The sequence below is a fragment of the Mauremys reevesii genome, linkage group 4 (assembly GCF_016161935.1).
Source record: "Mauremys reevesii isolate NIE-2019 linkage group 4, ASM1616193v1, whole genome shotgun sequence".
Lineage (NCBI taxonomy): Eukaryota > Metazoa > Chordata > Testudines > Geoemydidae > Mauremys > Mauremys reevesii.
The window spans coordinates 15,061,686-15,086,814 of NC_052626.1; the positions used below are offsets into that span (position 1 = coordinate 15,061,686).

General features: G+C 43.8%; 2 protein-coding genes across 5 annotated transcripts in view; one reads left to right on the forward strand and one right to left on the reverse strand.

Annotated features, from left to right (window-relative positions):
- Positions 1-15,111, reverse strand: part of KCNH5 (potassium voltage-gated channel subfamily H member 5) — a 223,407-nt gene extending 208,296 nt beyond the window's left edge. Inside the window, exon 1 of one of the 4 annotated variants that reach the window (XM_039538887.1) lies at positions 14,998-15,111. Coding sequence is in view for 2 of the 4 variants with exons in the window: in XM_039538886.1 (XP_039394820.1) it covers positions 8,762-8,834 (73 nt within the window). In the remaining 2 variants the exon portion in view is untranslated. Of the gene's footprint in view, positions 1-8,761; positions 9,263-14,997 lie in introns of those variants that run through there. The other 3 variants (XM_039538889.1, XM_039538886.1, XM_039538890.1) reach the window with 3 other exon arrangements.
- Positions 15,112-16,759: 1,648 nt separating this feature from the next.
- The window catches only part of RHOJ (ras homolog family member J), a 134,710-nt gene continuing 126,340 nt past the window's right edge, over positions 16,760-25,129 (forward strand). Inside the window, exons 1-2 of the mRNA XM_039537108.1 lie at positions 16,760-16,994; positions 17,117-17,242. The gene's annotated coding sequence lies outside the window, so the exon portion shown is untranslated. The remainder of the gene's footprint in view (positions 16,995-17,116; positions 17,243-25,129) is intronic.

Below are 25,129 nucleotides of genomic sequence, written 5' to 3' on the forward strand. Positions count from 1 at the left end.
GCTTCAGATATTTATTTGTACTATAGTTGTTGTTAATATTTATATTACAATAGCAAACTGAGGAGCGACTCACGATTGGTTCACCATTGCGCTACAAGTCACGGCCCCTGCCCCAAAAAGCTGCTCATCAAAAATTATAAAATTGGGTACACAAATATATGTTTCACTGTTTTATTGCCATGTAGTTTGTATGACAGCTATGAGCATGGCAGTTGACAGCAACTTCCAAGGCAAACACTAAAAGAAAAACATTATAATCTGCATTTAACTTATTGTCCAAAAATTCAAAACTTAAACTGGTTGCTACATAACAGGCCTAATCTCATGTATGTTCTGATACTTCACTCTTTACTGAGACAAAATTCCCACCTACCTCAATAGATGTTTACATCAATAAAGACAACAGGTTGTCCCCATTGCTTGTCTGAGAAGTTATTTTATTGCATGATGGCCATAGGTTTTACACTGCTTGCCTTCTATATGTACAGCGCTGCAGAGGCGCGTGTGGTGAAGATGCTCTATGCCATTGGCATAAAAAAAACCCACCTCCACAAGCAGCATAAGCTATGTTGGCAGGAGAGCACTTTGTGCACACGAACACTTACATCACTGTAACTTACGTCACCAAGGGGAGTGGAATATTCACACCCCAAGCAACATAAATTTTGCCGACATAGGCTGTAGTGTAGACATAGCCTAAATGATTTACCACGGAGTTACATTAGTTCAAACCTTTCCCAGTTACCTTTTTACATGTCACAGATACCAAGAAACTATCCATAAAATGTCCAATGAGTCGGTTCTCTATTAAAATTATGCGCACTGCAATTGGACCAAATCCAGCCTGCCTTGTTTACCTGGGTAGTCCCATTAAATTCAAAGGGAATGCTCATAAGAGGAAGGCAAGCAGGATTTGGTCCATTTTGTGTGAAAATGTATATTTCAAAAATAAATACTAATTTGCTACTAATCGCCACTTATCTGAAAGTATTATGGAATCTGCAGAAGCTGAAAGTGAAGGCGTTTGGAAGTAATGTAAGAAATGGAAAGCTTTTATACCATCTTATACCACTAAGGTACGTTTTTACATGGTAATTAACCAGAGAGTAAAACCTGGAAAAAAAACCTCCTTTGCCATTTATAGTGCTACAAAATATTGTATCCCAGGATCAAGATTTTCAAAAATAGGAGCCTAAACTTAGGATCTTAGATCCATAGTTAAGGCGGATTTTGCAAAGACATGTTTAATGGGATGCTCACATGCATAAAATTAAAGTCAACGAGACTATTCATGTGTATAAGCACATACTTAAATATCTGCAGGACCAGGGTCTTCTTGGTAGCTACCTACTCGATCAAAACTCCTAATGAAGCCGCTGGGACTGCTCACAAGTCAATAGGATCAGGCTTGTAATTTCAAACGTGTACTCTTCTCAGGACATGGTAGAGCTCAGCTCTGAACCTGATCATACCATCCTAACTCAGGCAAAACTCCCCTTTACTCCAGTGAGATTCCCTCCCACTGGGAGTCAGCACTGCAGGATTGGGTCCTAATACCCACTGAAAGTGTTTATCTTTCAAAATATCATCGGTCAGTCACACAAGCTCCCGAGTACGTGAAAACCACACATAATTCTTTTGTCAAAACAAGTTTCTTGCACTGCAATTTAACTTGAAAGAATTATTAGCCCATAACATTAGCCCTTATAGACTCCCATCAAACAGAAAATAATGCTTTATTCATTTAAAAAAATCCTGTGTTTCAGTCACTAAATGCTGGCTAGCCACCAAGTAATACAGTGATAAAGTAGGCAAACTACATGTCTTTCCCATTCAATTAACTTTCTTACATTTCTTGTTCATTAAATAGCTCTTCCAGTAACAACAACAAACTAAATGTTTACTCTAAAAGGCAATAATTTCATTTTACTGTTTTCTTTCAGATTTAAACACCGATCTGTAGATGCAATAACACTTAGAGCGCCCTCTTGTGACATATACTGAATGCTGTTCTCCCTGAATAGAGGTAACAATCCCTCTTCCAGAGCAGCATCCAGCTGTCAGTAACTTGAAAGAAAAAAGTATTTACAAACATAAAAAATATCTTCATTGTAATCCAGCCAAATATCAGTGAAAAAAACTAGCTCTTCCCTTAACCAACAAAATTGTACGTACGCATTTCTAAACCTTTAAATTGGTATCAATTTTTCATGATCAAATTTTTTAAGTTTCTTTTTTTTTAAAAAACAACACTATAAATATTGAAAATATGTAGCTGTTTTATATATAAAACTCTCCCTGGTTTCAACAGGAGTCACAGGATCGGGCCCAGCAAAGGACAGTCTTCTGGGCAAGAAGGGGGTGTCTGGGATAGAAAGCACTGCTCAACAATTTACTGCAAGCATTATATAAGTTCAGATTCAAAATCCCTCCTCAGGCAGACTTAGAAATGCAACCCAAGCATTTAATCAAATTCCAGTTGTAATCATCTGGATATTTCAATAGCAATGCTGTGCATTTCAAAAGCTAAATGATCCACTAATTATAATAAACTTATTAGACCAAGCTCATCAGTGACCTGACTGCAATGTAGCCAAACGAGTTAGACCACAGATTAATTTGGCCACTGGCTTATAGCCCTTGTGCTTAAGAATTTAGGTACTTGTGAAAGGTGCTCAGCCCTGGTATTTCTATTAACTTGTCCTAAAGAATTTTCAGACTGGAGAGAATCTTCAGTTCTATCAGGGTCAAACAAAAATCCATTTAATTATTGAGAGTTTTTTCCCTTACCAGACTTACAAGGCATCAGACAACTCCTGATGGATAGTTTGAGGGAGAGAAGAGGGGAGCTGACACCTATTTACGTATATATATTTTCAATATTTAAAATGAATGTATATAAAAGGTTACATATATGATCGTACACCTTTCCTCTCCCCCTTTGTGTGTCACTTGTCTTCTTAGCCCCAGATCTTGCAACTGGTTCCGCAAGGGGCAGTTCCTGTCACATATGTGGAACCCGCCTGACATCACAGAGCCCCATCGGGGAACAAGGCCCCTATGGATCTGATTGCAGGATTGTGGCATTAAATTGTAAGTTCTTCAGGGCAGAAACCAAAGTGAAATCCTGGCCTCACTGAAGTCAATGGCAAAACTCCCACTTCCTGCAGTGGAGTCAAGTTCTCTCCCCAAGTCTTCATAGGTGTTTGTACAGTGCTAGCACAACAGAACCAGGCTCCTGATTGGGCCTCTAAGTGTTAATGCAAGAGAAGTAATAAATAATAATGGTAATTAGAACTCTTGGTCTTTAAAGTAGGGCTTGCTCCCCTGCAAACTACTTTTGCTTTCTGTTGCAGCCTGTTGAGAAGTCCCAAGGGTAAACTAGTTACAAACCTGTACATTTTTATGTAATAAGATTGTGTCCTAAACACAGGTTTTGGACTTTTACCGATGAATTATGCAAAAGGAGAAGATAGACGGCGAGGACAAATTTCTCCTCTCTTTATTGACACAGCTCAGCTAAGTGCTCAGCTTCAACATTTGGCTTTCCCTGCGTGTCGTACAGAAATGGGCCCAAGCTGCAAACTTCAGCTCTGGAATCAAAGCTGTGGAATGTCTGGATCCAGGTCCCATCTCACATACTTATGTTAGTGGAAGGTCTGCACATTTGGGGAACCAAAAAAATCAAAGGTGTGCACTACTGTGATGAGCTGAGAGGAAGATTTTGCCCTAAGAAAGAAAAGGCCCTTTTCAAAACCTCAAATTCTAATAAAGGTAAAAAGAAACATCAGTGATCTGTTCTAACACAGTGCTCTCACCCACAAAAAAATTCTCTCGGCGAGAGGCGGAAGCGGAGTAGACGGGGGAGCGGCGGCACTCGACCCCGTGCCGTGAGGACGTGAAATACATCGACTTCAGCTACACTATTCTCGTAGCTGAAGTTGTTTATCTTAGGTCGAGACCCACCCACCCCCAGTGTAGACCAGGCCTTAGGGCTTGGCTACACTGGAGAGTTGCAGTTCTGGTGGTGGGTTTACATCGCTGCAACTTACTCACCGTCCACACTTGCAAGGCACATACAGCGCTGCATCTCCCTGGCTGCAGCACTGGCTGTACTCCTGCTCTGCCTCGGGTATAACTATGCAGCGCTGGTGATGCAGCGCTGCTCCGCCAGTGTTGCCACCAAAAGCGCTGTAATTGGCCTCCAGAATTTTCCCATAATTCTTTTAACTAAAGAACTCTCTTTGTTTTGTTACGATGCCTCTCTTTGTTTTGTTGTGAACTCAGGGCTCCCGGAGCTGCTTATCTAAAATACAAACACAGCTCCTGTTTGCTGTGAATGAGGTAGGCAGGGGGATGAATGTCTACAGCTAGTGTTTGCTTGAGGAGAGAAACAGCATGGCGGGGGGGAGAGGGGGAAAGGGAGTCCGGCGGAGCAGCTGCTTATCTGGTCTGCAGGCTGTTTGCATTTAAGAGTGAATGAGGGGTCGGGGAAATGGTCAGAATTTGCAAGGCAGGGAGCTGACACAGTGTCGGCTCCAAAAATCCACTCTCTCTCTCTCTCCCCCCCACACTCCGTCACACTCCTCCCCACCCCTCTCTTTTGAAAAGCATGTTGCAGCCACTTGAACGCTGGGATAGCTGCCCATAATACACCACTCCCAACACCGCTGCAAATTCTGCAAATGTGGCCACACTGCAGCGCTGGTAGCTGTCAGTGTGGCCACACTCCAGCGCTTTCCCTACACAGCTGTAACTCCCAGCGCTGCACACCTGCAAGCGTAGCCAAGCCCCGAGTCTACGTGAAACCTCATTTACCAGGGATAAGTGTCCTTACAATGGGAAAGGGTAACGAACTAGGGAATCTATTCATTTGCTCATTTACTTCAAGTTTCTTATAACCATAAGCAAGGGGGAAGGCAACAACACATGGCAAAAAAAAAAAAAAAGGCACAGGTACACGGGGCCTGGCCCAAAGCACAAACAGGTCAGCTGAACGACTCTCATTGACTTCAGTGGCCTTTGGAGCAAGCCCTTCGTGGGCTTTTTGTTTTGTTTTGTTCCTGAAAAATGCACTGACTGAGAACACTGATAGTACAGCAGAATGACTAGCTTAGGCAATATCAGTTGTGGCTGGATGAACAATTTGTGAAGAGGCCCAGAGTTACCATCCCCTGGGAAATCCTTTTCAAACTACCTGATGGAGCAATTTGGTGCTGTCCAAAAGGGAAAATAATTGGCTCTTCGAAAGTACTCTACAAGCTCCAGGATGAAAAAAAGTCAGCCCTGGCAAAGCTGATTTAGAAGAACTCAGAGCAGAGGGGGGTATAATGCTACCAAAAATAAATGAGAGGTCACCTCAAATCTTCCCATACTTTTCAACTGGGGGGTGTAATTTTAACCAAGGGTTTCGGGAAGTCCACTCCAGCATATGGATCATGGAAACACAGTGGCCAATACATTTCTTTGTAGTGTATTTGCATTTTCACTCTTTTCATGATATGTCGCTTGAGTTTAATCTATTTTGTAACCAAAACTGGGGGAAGGGAAAGGTTCTTGAGCTTCCTAAACAGAAAGTTTCCAGTTCATGTTAAAATCAACCATATGACTGTTTTTAACACCAAGGTCTAGCTACCACACTCAGTCTGTGCACAAAACTCCCACTGTCAAAAGGCAGAGTCAGAATGAATTTCAACTTTATAAAATTATGGTAATTCTGTATATAAATGTTCAGTTGTTCAATCAAAATATAGGACTGTAAAGAAGTCTGAGGGGATTTAAAATGTGATGAGAAATCACAAACAAAAAATAGCATTATTTAACCTAGAACGAAATTAGAGGGGACTAGATTGAGCTATTCGAAATGTTGAAGATTATAATAGAAAATAAGCCCTTTTTGTTTACCCTGCTCCGTGACAGTGAAGGGTGACTTGAAATCTGTGAGTACAGATATAATAAACATAAAGCAATATTACTTCACAGGGTATATAGTCCTGCTTGCCTTATCCTGACTACAGACAAGCCTATGGGAGCAGGATTTCGCCCACTCAAGAGCCATTCATTGTGGCCCGTGCAATATAGAACTCACTGCTAATGAAAGATGTCATGGAATCCAATAGTGCTGCTGATTTCCAAAAAGCATGAATAATGTTATGACCATGACAACATGAGTCATTAAGTGAAATAAAAATAATCTAATCTCATGCTTCAGGGTATAAAACTGATTACCTGCATGAGCTAGGAAGACATTCCCAACCCATCCATCAATGTACAATTGGATTGGTGCATTATGGGGAGTTGTTGCATTCCCCCAGCAACAGATATCAGCTGCTAGAGGAGGCGGATTAGAGGAATCAGTGGTTTGATCCCATATGAAAAATCCGATGTTCCCATTTTTGGTCAAATTTAAATTGTATGGAAAATAAAGTATTTTTTAAAGTACAATTTAAAAAACCTACTGATCTTTTCTACTTTTTGGTACCTTAAAGTCTTACTAAACTTTCATTAGGATAGCCATGTGACCTAATTAGAACAAGAGATTAAGGGTTCTGTTGCCAGCCCTGCCGCTGATTTCCCCTGTAACCTTGGGCACAACAATTGAACTACCCATGCCTCAATTTATTCATCTTTAAAATGGGATGCTAATGCTTATTTGTACCTCCTTGATCTTCTTGTGAAGTGTAATTATAATTCATTCAATGCTTTGAGATCATCAGAGGAAAGGTGATATATACAACCATATTATTTAATCTTTCATTTAAAATTCTGGTGAGTACACTGTTGCAAGAGACCCAAGCTTTCCATGACCGTACCGCCATAGAACTTGACACAGAATCAGCAGCCAAGCAGAGCATTTGATATCGGCAATAGGAGAGGAAGAAAAAGATAAAAATGTTTGCTTGTTTATTATGAAGCTGACATTTTAAAACCAAGAAGAACATTCTTTGACCAACAATTTCTAGGTCCCAGTTCTGCTCCCATTGAAGGCAATGGCAAAATTCCCATTGACTTCAATGGGAGTAGAATCAGCCTCCAAATTCTTCATCCAACATAAATGTCAAACCCAACAAACTGTACCACCTCAGGCAGAAACATGAAATGAACTTAGCACAGCGCAACTGAAGGCATGAAAAGAACTACTGCTCAGCCGGACTTCAGATAACATTAGAATATTTGTTAATGATACATTCTGCAATTTTTTAAATCACTTTCCTCTCCTCTGTCTCTCTTTCTGATTCATGTTACTAGATTAACGTAGACATTGGCAGCACATAAATGGTTAGTGTTAGCCATCATGTTGCTGATCTAAAATTTTGTGGTCTAAAGAGAAACCTCAGTTTGGTATCAATAGGCCAAATTCTGAGGTCCTTTTTCCATTTTTATTCATACAAGCTCCAACTCACTTCAATAGAAATTTGCCTCAGTGAAGACTAAGCAGGAGGTCAGAGTTTAGCCAGAAGTATCATCTGTGTTTTGTTGGTGGGATGATCTGTACCCATTTCATTATTTTAATGTGTGATATTCTTGATCGTGTTTCCTAATGCGCTGCAAGGGTAAAATAGATTCCAACGGCAATGAATAATTTTACGGCCATGGAATTTTGAAAACCAACAGTCCTGTCATTATATATATATATATATATATATATATATATATAACAGAGGAGTCTGCGGGTGTGGAACTGCCGACAATATTCAGCATGTTTGCACAGCCACAGGATTACCACCACCTAAGTCACTGTAATTCCTAATAGCACCTTTGCAACAAAAATTAATGTTAAAGTGTTACAAAACTCTACGAGCTTTAGACCACAGAACAACAAAAGAAAGATAAAAAGTGAGCCTATTAGGTAGAACCATTTTTAAAGATATAGAATGAATTCAGTATATAGGGAAGATATAGTTTCAAAATATATGTTTTTGATTATTTATTCTCAGAACCAGTTCACAAAAACTCAAAGTATTTAAATGCAATTAATAAATAATAATAATAATAATACAGTTGGCATGGACTAAAGAAGCTATATGGGGGGAAAAGGTACCAGATGAAGAACAGCAAATGCTCGATAGATCAGATATCTACAACTACAGGTAAATTATGTTCTCTACAGAAATTACTTTTATGGGAAATTAACAGCCTATTTTGGTATGTTAGTGGAAATGCACACTCACAAACATACACTTTATCAGTTTAATTAAATACAGACAGTGGTGGCTGAACACTTTTACAATAAAAGTATCTTCTCTAATTTGTGACCTGTGTCTATTATCGCTGTCACTGTGGGACACTCTTTTAGCTAGATAGCTAAAGTTACCAATGATGGATGACGAAACCTCCCGAAGAACTTCAGGCATCACGTGGAATTAACCAAATTCCTTAAATTAACAGGAAAGAAAGCTGCTAAACAAATCGGGGCTTTATTCTCTCTGATCTTCACCTGCTGAAGATACAAATAATCGGGAGGGGGGCTTCTTCGGTATTGCACTAATGGGGGTCAGAGGGTTTTTTTTGAAAAGCAAATGTATTAGGTTTTCTTTCCCCAGCCACCTATTGTGCCAAGCAGACCAGCAGCAATCGCTGAAGGGAGATTAAGAGCATGCCCGCGGCTAGCGGGCTGCATCCAGTCTAAAGACACCCAGCGCACCATAAAGTTGCGATGAGAACCTAGCCCAGCAGCAACTAACTTTCCCCCGCTCTGGTCCTGATCTGCAAGTGCCGGGCGGGGTGTCGCTAGGCGGCCGGGCCGGGGGTGAGCTCTTACCGCTGGAGCGCCGGACGATGTTCTCCAGGAAGGTGTTCTGCGGTGCCACCAGCCCTCTCTTGCCGCCCGGCATCCTGCGCCTGCAGAGCCGGGCTCTGGAGCGGCAGGGGCGCGGCGGTGGCGGCTGGGGGCAGCCGGGGAGGTGTCTCGCGCCCAGTGCCGGTGAGTAGCTCCGGCGAGGATGGAGCAGTTCATGGTAGTAGCGCTCGGGCGGCGGGGGCAGCCCAGACTGTGGCGGTGCCGCACGCCGGGCTCGGGAACCGCAGGCTCCGGGCAGATTGCGCCTGCGCGCCTGCCGGGCCGCCGCTGCTGCTGCCGCCGCCGCCGGCGGCCAGCATGGTCCCGCGAGCTCGCCCCCTGCGAGCCTGAGCCCGCCGGGCGGGAACAGCGCGAGCTCAGCTCCCCGGGAGCTCCCCGCTGCGCCGGAGCAAGCCGGGAGCCGGGTAAGGCGCAGCCCCCCAGCCAGGGAGGGCTGGCCCCTGAGGGCGGCTGCAGCTGCCCCCGGCCCGCACCCTGGACAGCGCGGGGCGGCCGCTCCTGGGTTAGCGAGCGGGGCTCGGAGCCCCCCGCAGCCTGCCGAGCTCCGCCGGACCGGGACTCCCCGAGCAGCTGGGGCCGCCCCGTGCGCGCAGAGGAGTGCGGGGTGCAGCCGGCAGGACGCGGCGCCGCTCAGAGTCCCCGAGTCCCGGCGGTGCAGGCTGCGGGGGAGCGGGAAGGTGCATGAGGCATGAAGCCCGGGGGAGGCAGGGCGCTCTGCCGAGGAGGCTGCCTGGCTGGGGGTGGACCGGAGGCAGGCTCCGACCTGCCCACTGCCGAAAAGTTACCGGGAGCTGCTCAGCGGGAGCTCGGCGAGGGGGCGGGGGAGCGCGGCTGAATAATTCAGGAGAGTTGGGCGTTTGCTGCAGATGCGGGGCGGGGAGGAGCCAGCCAAGCCGCTAGCGCTGCCCGGAGCCGGGGCGGGTCACCGGGTGGGGGCAGGCGGGGAGATGGGGCTTTAACCCCGTTGCACCCCCCCGCCCGCAACAGCAAGCTCAGAGCGGGACCAGGGCATCCTCCCTCGGCCGCCTCTGCCGCGGGACCAAAGCGGAGGGACTCGCACGGCCCGTGGCTGCTGGGCAGGGGCAGGGGACGCCTCCCTGGCGGAGGCGGGGCTGCGCGTGGCGTGGGTGAGCTCGCGGAGGGAGATGCGGAGCAGGCGTGTGCCCGTGGCTGGGCGAATCCCTCTACAGCTGGGGCTGAGAGGGGCCCAGGGAGAGACAACACCCCCCCCCAGGGATCTCGCCCCCCTCCCGGCGGGAAAAGACCCTGGCTTCTGACCCCGTGGCAGGGCGCTTGGGGTGGGGGGCAGGGGGGTGCTACAGACTGGGTTACCTGCGCCCTGGGATGGGATATTCCCCGAGGACAGGGGTGGGAAGAGCCCTTCTCTCCCCCAGCCTCTTCTAGCCGAAGGTGCCCACAAACCCTCCTGGCCCAGGGGGTTATAATAGGTTTAAACGCCCCTCGGCTGATCAGAAACCCAGGCTCCAAGGAAGAGGGGAAATGCTGCCACCTCGCAGTTGCCCCCAGCCCAGAACAAGTGCAGATCTCTTCCCAGCCTCCATGGGCAGTTTCTGTTTTCTCCAGTGTACAGGCAGACACACCCCGGCAGCCATCCAGGCCAAGTCAGTGTGTGAGACAGTCTTGCTCCAAAACCATTATAGGCAGAAATACTGGCTGCTGTCTGATGACTAAACCTGGCACACAGCTACTCCCTGCCATCAGCCTACTAGCACCTAGTATATGATGGGCTTCACTGATGTACATGGACCAGGGGCAGGAGCTGGCTGCAGGCTGAGGAAAGGAAAGCAGGGTTGCCAAGCCTCCAGGATTGTCCTGGAGTCTCTAGAAATTAAACATTAATCTTTAATTAGAGATTACATCATGTGATGAAACCTCCAGGAATACATCCAAACAAAACTAGCAGCCCACAAGGAAAGGAAAGCTGAGGATGAAGGACAGGACACACCCCCTTACCCGGCTCATCAGCCAGGCCCTTCCCAGCAAGCTTGGCGGTTGCTGCCCCTGCACCCAAATTTTCCCATCTACATACTGTTGCCTCTTGTGAGTGAACTGTGGAATGTGGCAAACAACCCGATTTACATCAGTGAGGCTCTTCCTTAGTATCTGGTTTGGACAGCACCCGTACGAGGTTTGGGAGGCCTTTGCCTCCTACTCCTGTGTGTGGTGCTCTTTAAATGGCAGTTGTATAAACCCTGACATACCTGTCTTTAAAGGGAGACTGTCATCGTTTTTATACCGCAAATCTGATCAGCCTGAAGCAGGTTTCTAACTGATAGGGGAAGTCCTCTACATGAGGCCATACGCCTGGCCCCCTGGTGCAGCCACAATGCATGGAGCAGCAGTAAAGATGCTGCACACAAGGGTAGAATAAAACATCAGTCTTACACTGGGGTGATTCCCATCTCATGGCAATTAAAACTGGCTTTATGGTCAGGTTATGGCAGCAATATGGCACAGAGCAGTCGCACCACTCCAGAGAACTTTGTCTTAAATGTCTTCTGCATTTGGGTTTTTTCAATGTACTATTGTATCAATGGGAAACAACCCCCAGCCTAACACTAAAAAACAGAGCTTCATGGTCAATAAACCTAATAACCATAACTATAAGACTTGTGCTAACATTAATCTATGATGACTTAGTGTTACATGAGAGCCCAGCAGCTCCCTATCAGGAGCCTTGGTAAGCTAGGACCTTTATAAACAATGCTAGACATGGTGCCTGCCCCAGGCAGTTTGTAATCTACAAGACTAGCAAAATATAAAAGCTGGAAGGACAGGGAGACTCAGATACATATCATTTTTATATTCACACATTTTTATAATTATATAACTAAGTATCAACTTTCCTTCACTGTCTGTCAGTGTTCTGCCCCAGCTGGTCCTCAGTCTAGCCATTAAAAGTTGTCTGATACCTTGCAGTTGTCATTTCAGAATTGAGTCCAGATTATAAATGCCTTAGGGCAGGTATTGTGTTATTCTGGGTTTGTACAGCACCTAGCACAACAGGTGTGACTGAGGCACTATTCCAATACACATTATAAAAAATAATGCAATATTGCCAACCCCAGCCATTCAAAAATGAGTCAGGTACACACAATCACTCAATTATCTTAAAAATTATAATCTTTAAACATATCATCTGGGGTTCTTTCTGGCTTTTGAGCCTCTAGGGTGCTCGGGACTGACATTTTCATGCTTTTCTCTACAACCATGAGGTGAGCGCTAGACACTTGCTTTTACAAATGAAAGCGGAGATTCTCATATATTCACATGACCCCATGAGCTGGGGCTAGGAAAAAAAAACAAAGATAAAAATCACAAAAACTGGCAACATGGATAATGATCTGTGACACAGAGCAATGTTTTAGCATAAAGTGTAAAACTGGCCACACGTGGGTGGTTATGCATAATGAGAGGGAGGCAGCTGGGGCAGAGATGTCTCAATCATCTACAACCCTTTTATTTTATTTTGGTATCCAGCACTACTGTATCTCTCCTTTCCTACATCAGAGTCCCAAAGGAACAGATGAGTCAGCGTGTGTGGTGGGAGAGTGCACATTAATTGCTCTGCATGCTTTTCTATGCTCTTGACCAATTTCAGTTTCCCCCTCCAGCATGATCACAAGTTATCTAGTAATTCTGACAATAACTTGAAAAGGATTGGAAAATAAAATCCTGTGAATGTGGCAGGGACCCTGGAAGAAAGCCATGTGTCTATTGTTTCCCCGTATGCTATTTTTAAAAAATCGTTTCAGACTACATAGGATCACAGAAAGAAAGATGGAGAGGAGCTATTAGGTATTGGCCCATCACTGCCAGTACAGAAGGAAACCCTACAGAATATTCTCAAGTGTTTAGCTCACTCTCACTGACTCAAGTGCTAGTGCCTCCCCTTAGGAGATTATTCCACAGCAAACCTCTTGTTTATAATCAGAATCTTTTCAATTTCTCTGCCTCTTTGGTATTCTGGATCAAGGCCTAACTAAAAATCAATTGAATTTTTAAGGTGATTAAAACTAAACATGCTTAAGTGCCCTGCCATATTGGGGGCCTTTTCTTCCTGAAACCCGTAAGTCTACAATTTAGAGCCCCAAGTTTCCTGTCAATACATGTAGCAGCCTAGTTGATAGTTACCTGGACTGCTGAAAATCCAAGTTCAGATTGTGTTCTCATTTGCACTAACAAGAATAAGGAGTAGCTACAATGAAATCAATGAAATCACACCAACATAAAACTGGCACAGGAACAGAATCAGGCCCAAAATGTCAAACTTTCAGTAGACTGTCTCCTCAGAATCAGAGCTGAAATGTTCAGGGGCTCTCCTTCCAGGAATTATTTTTTTAAAAGCTGCCCACAGTGAGCACTGCCCCAGATATAGAAAAAGTCAGCTTCTAATAATTGGCATGTGGAGTACTCCATGGCTGTTTCTTTAAGGAGATGTAAGGTGGCCCTTTGGGTCACCCATGTATAGCCAAACTGACTGTCCTAGCTGGATAATATTTCTAGTTACTCTGCTTCCAGCCCAATCTGGGTTCTTTTATTTATTTTTATCTATTTCACTCCTCACTTCTGAAAACAAAGCCAGCTCTTTGAATTTTGGATCCATACCCTCGCTTGCTTTCCCTTTCTGCTTATGTTTACTTCACTTTTCCTCAACATTTTTTAAATGGCAATTGAGTCCAACACTCAGCCCATCTGCTACGCTTCAGGCATCCAACTCTGAATACCACATATTTTAAAAAGTAGTTCTACCACTCTAGTTTCAGCGGCACTAATTGGACTGTAGGTTTTGGAGGGGAGCAGGCTCCAGGGATAAATCCTTAAATGTCACTGCTGTCTGGAAGGACAGGAAGAGTACAGTGTACATGGTGGGACCCGAGCCTTCTTTCAAACATTTAACTAAGGTGCCAGAAGTTGCTCTGGAGGGCATCTCATTTCTGTCCTGAATTGCTCAGTAAGTCTAAAGATAACCTTGAAAAGAAAAGGTCTGATGTGAAAGAGCAAACAGCAAACGGCAAAGGAGACTTTTGTCATCTTGTGGGTTGTTAGTTGGAAACAGAGTGTCAAACTAGCAAGCAGTGAACTGTCAGATAGATTTGAGATTGGTGTAATCTGGAAAGAGCCTGCTAACCCTTTTCCTTCCTAGTCAAAAATGTTTCTCTCAACTGCCTGTTTTTAAGTAGGACAGAAAATTCAATTGAGTTCCAAATATACTTTCCTGCCATAAAAATGCTAAGCCAAATCATGCCCTCTAGTTTGTTCATGCACCACCACTTGAAATCCTGTGGTTCAGGGAATCAAGTATTTTAAAGAATTAAATACAATAATTCTGGTTTAAGAAAAAAATGTCAATTTCAAAATTATTTAAAAAAAAAAATCAATTTTTTCCAAAAGAAAGGAACCAAGGAATTAGAACATTTGAGTACTGGAGTGGAACAGGAAATATTATTATTACTGTATTACCATAGCACTTAGGAGCCTAGTCATAGACAAGGATCCCATTGTGCTAGGTGCAGTACAAACACAGAACAAAGATGGTTCCTGCCCCAAGGACTCACAATTTAAGTATAACATGAGATAAGGACACATAAATGAAGGGGTATGTGACAGGGCTCTAGTCACCACACTAGCACCTCCTGCTGGCTGTCCTGGGATTAGCTCCACAGGTTGGTCTGCCCATTCCCAATGGGGCCTTGCCCACCATCACATCTGCTCCCAGACACACGTCACTCCAAGGACCATGGTGTCCTCTTCATGACTCCTCCAGCTGGGTCACAATCTCTGCTCCCACCTTCCGAGCAGGGCTGGCTCCAGCATTTTTACCACCCCAAGCAGCAAAAAAAAAAAAAAAAAAGCCACATTCAGCAGCACTTCATTTTTCAGTGGCAATTCAGCTGCAGGTCCTTCCCTCCAAGAGGGACCGAGGGTCCCACCGCCGAATTGCCACTGAAGACCCGGACATGCCGCCCCCTTCCATTGGCCGCCCCAAGCACTTGCTTGCTGCGCTGGTGCCTGGAGCCAGCCCTGCTTCCAAGGGCCCTGCAGTTAACTGTCCAGCCACTTCCCCAGTGGTGAGTGTAGGGGACCCTGTAGATGGCAGCCACTTGCTACCTCTCCAACTCAGTATATTTCCCTGGGCCATTTCCCCACAACCCCAGCACCTTCTTTGCACTTACTTCAGGACCTCAGCATCCCAGTCCTAACAGCCAGCCAGTTCCTACCCAGCACTGTTTTTTCCATGATGCTAGCTTCCTTCCACCTGCATGGCACCCAGACCTCCCTCCTTGAGCCCCAGGGAGTAACTGACCATGCTGTGCCCTGCAGCTCTATTTATATGGGTCTGGTGGGCCCTGATTGGCTACTCCTCACAGCCCCTCTCCTATTGGCTGCTTCCTGTTCTGCCTCCCTAGGGTTGTATTAACCCCTTGCAAGCCAGCATGGGGCAGACACCCCATCACGGGGTAACATTCCTGCCTCTTGCCCTCTCTTTCTCCATCATTGCATTTCTTTATATTATCACTATTAGGACATGAGCTCAGATCTCAGCACTCCCCTCCAATGACATTTCTATAAACACCCTTGTGCACATCAGTCAAGTAATATGGAGATATCCTCAGCTGGTATAGATTTATGTAGCTCCACTGAAGTCAATGTATACCAGCTGAGAATCTGGCCCTTAATATCTACACCATATGAGAATGGGTTATTTTACTGGGGAGAGTATTTACTATTTTGGCACTGCAGCCAATGCAGTTAGAGACCCCATGGAACAAAAGACTGGTCATAGTCTTCCACTTACCATAAACATCAATTAACAGAGAGATGCACATTTTCAACCAGCTGCAGGCCAGACTCAATTTTTTTATGTCACCTTTGGTAGGAAACCCCATTCATTCAAGCAATCTGCTTAATTATTTTCTATATACTTACCATATGAATTGAAAAATGATCTCATTTTGGCACAAATTCATTCTGAGAAGAGGAAAGCCAGCATTATATATCTCATAAGATGCTCCTTGATTTTTTCCCTTCAAATGTGTTCTCAGTCATTACTGAAAGAAGAGCTTTTTAATCTATTCATAATTTTGCCTTTGCTTTCAATGTTTATGTGTAACAAAATGAACTAGGTTCCTCTGGAGCTGTCTGGGCACCAGGCAGAAACCACCCACATAAATATAAAAATATTTTTACACATGCAATACTGAGAGGTGGGATGCACTTAGCATTGCTCATAGCTGTTCTATATTGCAGCTATGCCCCGAGAGCTTGGAGAACGTACAGAGGATGGCATATAGATCTGGTCTGAGCCTAAGAACCTCTATTCCTGAGGACAGGGCAGGTGTAGTGTAATATATATCGTTTGAGGAGCTCAGAGTTGTTTTTTAAAAAGTACACTTCATGAACATTTTTGAAATAAAGTATTTTATTTGAAATCTCTTCTTTTTTTATTTTCTACAAAAAAAGCATTTTTTCTTTAATTTTAGAAAAAAATCATTTCTGTGAAAAAAAATACCAATTTATCTGTCTTATTTTAAAAAAAAGTTTTCCCCATTAGAAAGGGGAGATGAGGATAAAACTGGAACAAAAAGTAGGATTTTTTTTTTTTTGCTTTCCAAAACAAAACTATTTATAATAATTCAAAATGTTGGTTGTGATAAAAAAGCAACATTTTTGTCAGGAAAAAAACTTGGCTGACATTTTTTCCATCCAGCTCTCAGTGTCAGTGAGTTAGTTGGCATATCAATAACACTCCTTATTGGTGCTTTAATTAATGTTAAATTATGGCATGCTACAAGTTTGTGATGGTAAGACTGTGACTTGTTATGCAGGAGGAGGGACTAGATGATGACAGATTCATAGATAATGACAGAAGGGACCACTATGACATCACAATTATGAGAGTCTAGGGCTGTGCACTAGGCATTGCTGTGATGAATCGCTGACCTCGCTGTGTTACAAAATTAAAGCCAGATGAATACAAACATTGGGGGTGACAGGTCCTCCCCATTAGCCAATTTAGTTATGAACAACAAAAAGAAGCAGAAATTACATATAGAAAACTGCATTTGAAAATGTTCAAGTGGCAAAGTCGAGCGCGCAGGAGTTAGAAAACGCTAGAATTAAGGTTACCCGTCCACAGTTCATCTAGTGCTGGATGGTGCTCAATGACTGGGTAACTAGTCAATAGTTCTTTTCATACTTAATCAATGTGTGGCCTCATGCCATGTTCACTGCACACCATCCAAACCCTGCACTGAGTACAGAATTATTAATTTCCTCATTACTTTTCTACAGTGCTCATCACCATAATATCAGAGGGCTTCATAGACATCAAACTTGTCTTCTCACAGCCCCTGTGAGGGAGGGAAATATTATTATCCCCATTTTGCAGATGATCAACTGAGGTATGGAGCGATCAAGGTAAAAAGAGTATCTACTATTTTTGTATGTCCAGTGCCCATTGACTTCAGTTGCAGTTGTGAGAGCTCAGCACATCTGCAAATGACACCCCAAGCATCTCAGGCTGGGCACTCATTAAACAAGGAACACAAAATTAGTGGCCACTTGTGAAAATTTTGGTTTATGTGACTTGCCCAGCATCGCATAAGAACTCTGTGGCAGAGGCAGGGATGGAATCCAGTTCTCCAGGGTGTCCTTCAGCTACCTAAGCCAAGAGACTATTCTTTCTTTTCCTGAGTCCCCTGCCTTATTCACTACACACTTGTCAACTTCTGCAACAAATGAGGCAGGGGTCCTACAAACAACAGTGACCTTCACTACAGAACCCTGATTAATTCCTTGAGCACTATCCATCTGGTGCACTGAATAAGGCAAGAGATCCTGTGGAAAAATAATATGTGTTCATGTAATTAAAGACTGTATGGTAATGCATGCACACAAAGGGGCTGAATTAAGGTTGGACAGGCAATGTTAATACCGGCATTTCCTAACTTCTGAGTGCCTGAATCTGCAACCTTAACTATCTTCAATGTAGTTATTTTTGATGTAATGTGCAATATAGATTTAGAAAAGCCATCATTAGAACTATATTTCATACCCTCTGCCAGCAAAGCCAGATGCTTTATCAGTCCAACTGTGCAGGACTTAGAGCCATAAAAGCCTCTAAAATTTCCTAAAATAGCTTTTATATTAAAGCCTCAACTTTAGAAGTCCATTATCATGGTGCCTTCTAGGGCTGGAAGCAAGGCCCTGAGCCAAAGCTTCAATGGACTTTGGATCAGGCCCCAAATGTTTGGTCTCACTGGAAAGATGGGAATCCCCTTATTTCCAATGGCCTGAAGCTCCCATTTCCATCCCTGCAAGGCAATGAAATAACAGATAATAATGCTGTGTGATATTTATGGTTAGAAAAACATTACTCGGGCAGGAGTGAAACTTTTCCATCCTGGGATGTGGGACTTTGGGAGGAAATTCCATATTTGGCAAGAAGATAAGGAAATATTCTCTGAAGAGTTTATTTATTTTTATTTTTTTTACCAAAAGGAGGCTGTTTGAAGCTGCTCTGGGAAAGGAATCTTAAGAACCAAAACAGAATAGATCAGATCTGATCCCAGGGAGATGAATTATTGGCCAAAAGACATAAAATGGTCAAAGGTGCATGATAAATGAATGAATGGTGTGGCTCAGCAATCTTAATACAAAGAACATTAAGTGAAGTTATTTTGGTAAGAGCTGCAAAGAATCACTAAATCTCCTGAAAAAGACTCTAGTTTTGCAGACAGAATATTTTAATATATACTACTTTACAGCATCACTAAGGGACTTAGGACCCGATTTTCCAGGGTATTTAGTTGCTTAAGGATGCACACAGGCACCTAGTGAGATTTTCAAAAGTACCTAAGCAGTTTAGGTGCCTAACCTGCTTAAGCACTTTTAAAAGTCCCACTAGGCTCCTAAGTACCTTTGAAAATATGCCCCCCCCCCAAGTCCTCTAATTAGCAGCTGTAGTGGATTCATTAACTTCTCATGAAAGCCAGGCACTGGAGGGAGACAAAGACCCACATTCTTCTAGCCTGGGTACATCATACTGATTTTGTGAATTAAGTTCAGTGGATCTTTTCTAATAATTATATTCTTTCCTCTTTCTGCCAATATCTCATCCAGTCCCTTAAGGGTGAGAGGAAATGGTTTCAGGCACACATTTAGGGGAAGGTGATGATTTCTGAAAAGGTTTTACCAAATGACCCAAAGGAAGAAGTTAAAAGATAAACAGGTCATTTTCAAGGGTGCAAATCTAAACTAGGATTTAGTGGGGCAAAATGTACAACCTGAGTCAGGTGTCAGTCCTGGACTCACATGTAGGTGAGAGTAGTGGGGAATGCAATGGTGTCCTTGATAGGAGAGGGGTCTTACACAACTCACATCGTAGAGACCAGTAGGGTCAGGGCTGGATTAAGACAATACAGGGCCCTAAACATACCATGGCATGGTCTGTGGCCCTGCCCTCACACTGTCACCACTAGGGGTGGTGATGGTATGCCCACTCCCCCCACCAGGGCTGGCCTTATGGGTGGGTGATGGCCCACAGCAGCGTGGTCAAGACGCTGCAAAAGGGCTGTGCTCCCCTGGGAGACAGTGGGGAGGGGGCAAAGTGTGCTGTGGGGTGGGAGCCAGGCGCTCACATGTTCCCCCCCTCCACTCTCCTGGCAGCATGGCACCTGCAGCGCCACTCCACCTGCTGCTGCTCTGCCTGCTGAGTCACTGCCCGCTGCTCCCGGAGCAATACTAGAAAGTTCACCCAGGATGCCATTTTCCCTAAGGCTGGCTCTACCCCTCACAGAGGCAGGAGCAACAGCATAGGGGTCCCTTCTCCCTCCAAGAATGGCAACAGGGGCCCTCTTATCAGGAGCAGTAGGGGCCATTCCTCCCTCCCCCTTGAGAGAGAGATGGCAGCAGGCGGTCCTTCAGTGCCTATGCCAGCAGCTAGGGTTGGGAACATTGCACTCTTCTCTTCCTGCCATGCACAGTCTCTTCTGCTGGGGTGGTGTTAGTAGAGCCATCCATAGCAGGAGGTTGTGGAGTTAGAACCCTCCCTGATCAGAGCTATTGTTTCAGGCTCCCTGTATCAGTTACACTCCGGTCACATATGCAAGCTTTTCTTTACAGCCATGAGGGCAAGAGACATTTTTTAAAAATGAAAGCTGAAATTCAGACTGAGCAATGACGTGACTCCAGGAGCAGAGGCCCTAGGCATGGGTTTAGAGCATAGGTGCCAACTTTCATGTGGTAAATGAGCACCCCGACTTTTACAATAAGCCAAAAATCAAGCTAATTCCATTTCAAAACAAGCCAATCTCTAAGAGCCCCAACACTCGATGTAACTAGATCCCCCCAGCCTGCAGTCTGGGACTGTGGTGCGCCTGCTGTGCACCCCGGACTCTCTCCCCTCTTTGCCCCTGCTTGCTGGGAGCCAATCAAAAAGAAAAAAAAGAAGCAGCAGCAGCAACAAGCTACAAGGAAAAAACTAGCCAACAAGCAACTCACAAGCCAATTAAGCCAAAAACAAGTCCAATTTCTGCAGGGGGGGGGGGTTGTGGGTTTGGCATGTCTTTAGAGTGTTGAGACCTTACTTGGGCCCTGAGTAGAAAAGCTGCTCCCTGACCCAGGAGAAAGCACTTCTGATAGGCAGACAAGAAATCCAGGGTGGAAAGAAAGCAAGCAGCGCTGGGTGCAGCTCAAGGCAAAGAACAGTGCAAGTCAGTCTGGGTCAGTCAGTCTCTTGATTTCTTTTCCCAGAGTAGTTACCAGCCTCAGAAACACATTCTGTCTCCTTCTCTGTGTGAGAGCCATGCCAACGTGCTGAAACTTTCCCTCAGACTGCAAGGAGCTAAGAAAAAGCTTTTTAACTAGCGTCACCGGGTTTTAGCAATACATGAATGCATTGAAGACATACGGGAAGAATCACAACCAACGTGACAACTCAGGATAGTGTAAACTGATGACATGAGTTTGTACTGGGAAATTATACAATTTAAAGCCCTTCTCTGTTTTTTTTACTTTAAAAAGCAGAGAGACCATTTACACGACTCTAACTGACACGATTAGAGGTAAAGCATTTCCTAAACCAGATGTAAAGTGTTGCACTGATGGTGATGCAGTTCAGAATGAGATGGCGTTTCAATTCTAAACCTGTTTACATTCGCTTTAAAAACTTCCTCAAAAATTGCTTTTGGGTATAAAACTACTTACGAGATCAGCTCCAAAGTGAATTTTTATGGACTTTTTAATTAAAAGCCATTCAGCGGGGTGTTAAATGTTGAATTTAAATAGACTCATTAACAGTTTTTGTATTACAGTAAAGTCTAGAAGCCACCCCATTCTAGGCACTGGCCACTCACATATTAAGAACTCCCACCTGAAAGAGCTTATAAGAGACCTGAAATGTGGGAGAAAGAAATTATTTTGCAGATAGGAAACTGAGGCACAAAGTGGTTAAGACCTAAAGGCACACAGGAAGCCTCTGGGAAAGCCAATAATTGAACAGAGCTCTGAGTCCCAGTCCAACGCGTTATCCTCCGAGCACCCCCATTCTGTGCAAAACCACCTAAGGACACTAACACATAATATAGGGCTAAGGGGATAACATTTTACAGGGTAGCTGAACATCGTTCCTGCTCCAATCCTACTCTTCCATTTAACTCCGGCTACAATATACTGAGTAGCCCCACCCATTTCCCCAACTCCCAAGGCAAAACCGGTTGGACAACAGAGTAGAGACTCTGCAGCAAACATCTAATTTAGCAAAGCCGTTTTGCACCACTGAAGATGCCTCATCTGAACCCAATGGCGCCATGAAATATGCAGAAAACAAGCGCTCCAATTTTAGAGCTGGAGACAGACTGGGTCCCATCCTGCTCACAATGAAGTCTGTGTGAGTTTTGACATTCACTTCGACGGAAACAGGAGCAGGCCCTTAGTCAGCATGTTTAAAATATTAAATCACCAGAAAAATTAAGAGCCTTTACTCTGAATTGCCTCTCAAGTGCCATTAAAATCTCAACCTCACCACCACACTGACAAGTTTCTTGTATACAATATTATTAGGTTTTATTGCCGGCGATGCAGAAAATTTGGATCGTAGACACAGAACCTCCTGATACTTGATCCTTATGTAATGAGTAATGCTACTGCTGCTGCTGCTATTCCAGAGCTGCTTTAGAATGCAATGGTGTCCTGACTTCTACATGACTAATTGATTAACATGGAAAGTGTCCCTAATTTGCCGTTCTATCGGACAGTTAAAGAACATAACTGTCTTATGTAAAAGCTGATCCAGTAGAAGTGTTGCTTTTTGACATATGGTTTGGACGGAGCTAATATTGAATAAGAGTGCATTAATGTTTACTTCATGTAAAGCGACGCTATTACTTTCCTAGTATGCCAGAACATTGATCAGTAGACTCATCAGGAGAGTTCGAAAACATTTTTCATAATGATCACGTTGTTGCACTGGGACTGCATACATGCCAGATGAATGATTCAGTAAAATACATTTAGATTTTACAGTCCAGGGCCTTTATATGCATTAATATCCTGCACATGGTGAACCATTGTTGCCGTCAGTGATTTATTTCCAAATTTCAAGGCACAAAAAGTCTTGCAGCTGCCAACTGAGGTGAGTAGCTTTCCACAGAGATTAGCAAATGATACTGCAACCCACAGAAAATACGCATAGATGAGAGAAGAAACTTCATTCCCTGCCTGAGAACTTACTGAACATATAGAGTTAGGAAACAGATTGGTTTAGAAAGGGACTTGTGCTGGTTTCCTCCTTACAGAGAGCTGTAGCTTATAGGTTACTGCTTCAGATGGGTCTGGTTTAGATTTTTCAACAAGCAGCAGGGTTTTTTTAAAAGTTAGCTAAACCAAGTTTTCAAATTATAATGCACTCTTCCATTGCCCAAATGATTGCAAAGCTCTAATACTGTCTGGAATTTATTTGTAAAGAGAGTAGTAGTCTGATATACAAGAAGATACAAAAATAAATAAATAAATAAATGAAATAAAAGATTGAGACTATGGAACAAACTACATTTTAGACCAAGAAGTAACTGTGCCTTTGAAACTTTAAGTTTCATTTACTTGGAAATAGACTCTGCAGCAAGGTACAATCAGATAAAAATAACCCTGCTTTTTAAAGCATATATAGGTCTGGGCCAGACCCCCATCATATTCAGATACTGCATTTGAGAGTACTCACAAATAGTTCTCATATGTGCAATGTGCAAATATGTTTTCCATGACCTATTCATTCAAAAAGCTCTAGGCCTGAATCCAATGCACAGACTGAGAGAGCTAGCTGAGTGCTGCGGAGGTCATGGGATGAAGGAATGGTCAGAGAGCGGCAGCAGAGTCAGTCCACAATCATTCAAGTTCTCCTCACAACTTCCTCCCACCAGCTGTGGGTGGGAAGGGGGGAGGAGAATAGTCCCAGGCCCAGTGTGATTCCAAACTCTTGGGTGCAAGGAGACACAATGGAACTAGGCTCTGCAGCATCATGCTAGAGTTGTAGAATCCCTGCAAGGGATGCCTAGATCTTGTTCCCCCACCTATACAGTGGAAATGCATTAATCCCAGAGTCATGCTGGCTTCTGGCACCCTGGGAGTGGAGAGAAGATTTGCCCCTATAGAAGCGGTACATCATGTGGCATGTTCTTCCAAGCTCTGGACCAGGATCCTTAGACCCAGTCTACCACCACAGCAACAAATATCCTCAAGAAAGGCCATTATTAGAAATACCCCAGCTCCAGAAATATAACTTCAGGAAGGGAGATAGAGGAGGGAGGCAAGGTAGAAGTTGTTTGACATTTGTAATTATTTATTGTCCCTCCATTAGGGCAAATCCTCAGCGTGCGTTCTGGTCCACCACCACCACCGCCCACTCCCAACCCCCTCAGGCTAAGGGAGCATCCAGAGAGATCAGCTGACAGCCATTCTTGCCCACACTTTCAGGTTGCAAAGATCTTCTAGGGATGGTCATCATGGCCTGCTTTCTGCCCTCTACCTGCAGGATTCTGCCTTCTGGTGGACTGCAAATCTTTGAACCTTTTGCAGTTGGATCCATCAGCAGCCAGGGGACCTTAAGCCTGTACAGCCTGTTGATCCACTTACCAATTAAAAATAAAGGTCCCTCGCATTAGCAAATATTAAAGTTACTCTATTGTTTTAAATAAACAAGGCAGTAGGGGTATATTATGTGCCTTAGTGTGATTTTACCTCTCCACTTAGAATGCTGGAGAGGGAAAAAACTTTTTTCCTTTCCACTAGGGTAAAGAGATCAAAAGCCAGTTCTCCCTTGGAACATTTACCTGGAACAATTACCCTGAGTGAGAGAGTAGGAGTTTGCAACCATAATAAAGGTTATGTTCATTTTCAGAGTTTGCAATGTGACTTATGTTAATGATAGATAATATTATGTATGCATGCATAACCCCTCACTAAAATCATTAAGGATTAGTAGCATGTAGTTAAATAATAATTGAGACCGAGATAGGCTTGTACAGTGTAGTTCTACAATACAGAATATTAAGGCGACTCAATATACTGCCTACAAATGCAGCTAGTTTTCATTAAATGCATTATTTTAGCCCTGCTATAACATTTGCTTAGAAACTTGCTTTGGCTTGAAAATTTCCAGTTTTATTCTGAAGGCAAGTTTGAAGGGAATCTGTCAAACTGTTTCTGAATTACAAATCATTCAAAAGTCACTCTGATTTGAACTTGACTTCTGTCTTGTATTTCCTGTTGCATCTGATGAAGTGGGTTTTAGCCCACGAAAGCTTATGCTCAAACAAATTTGTTAGTCTCTAAGGTGCCACAAGGACTCCTCGTTGTTTTTGCTGATACAGACTAACACAGCTATCACTCTGAAACTTGTATTTCCTTGTCACTATATTGCTAAATAACATGCACTAGCTTCACTTACAGAAAAGATGGTATAAATTACACAGTTGTTAATTATTTTGTTATGAATAAATTGGGACCCTGTCCTGCCCTTAGTGATTGAAGTTCAGAGCCCAATCTTGCTCTTTTTGAGCTCAGTGGAAGCTTTTCGGCGTTTGTCTCTAGTGGGAGGGTGTAGGAACAGGCAGTAAATAAATGTGAGCCTGTTGCCCTCTATTGGCCAAAAATTTAAGGGTCCTTCTATATCTTACAGCTAACAAAGATCATTCATTCCAGTGATTGTTCAGGGGTTTAATTAGAATTAAAAGCATCTGAAATTGCACCCAGCTGCAGAGACTAGAATCCAGAATCACCTGGATACACACATAGTGACCTGCTCTTCAT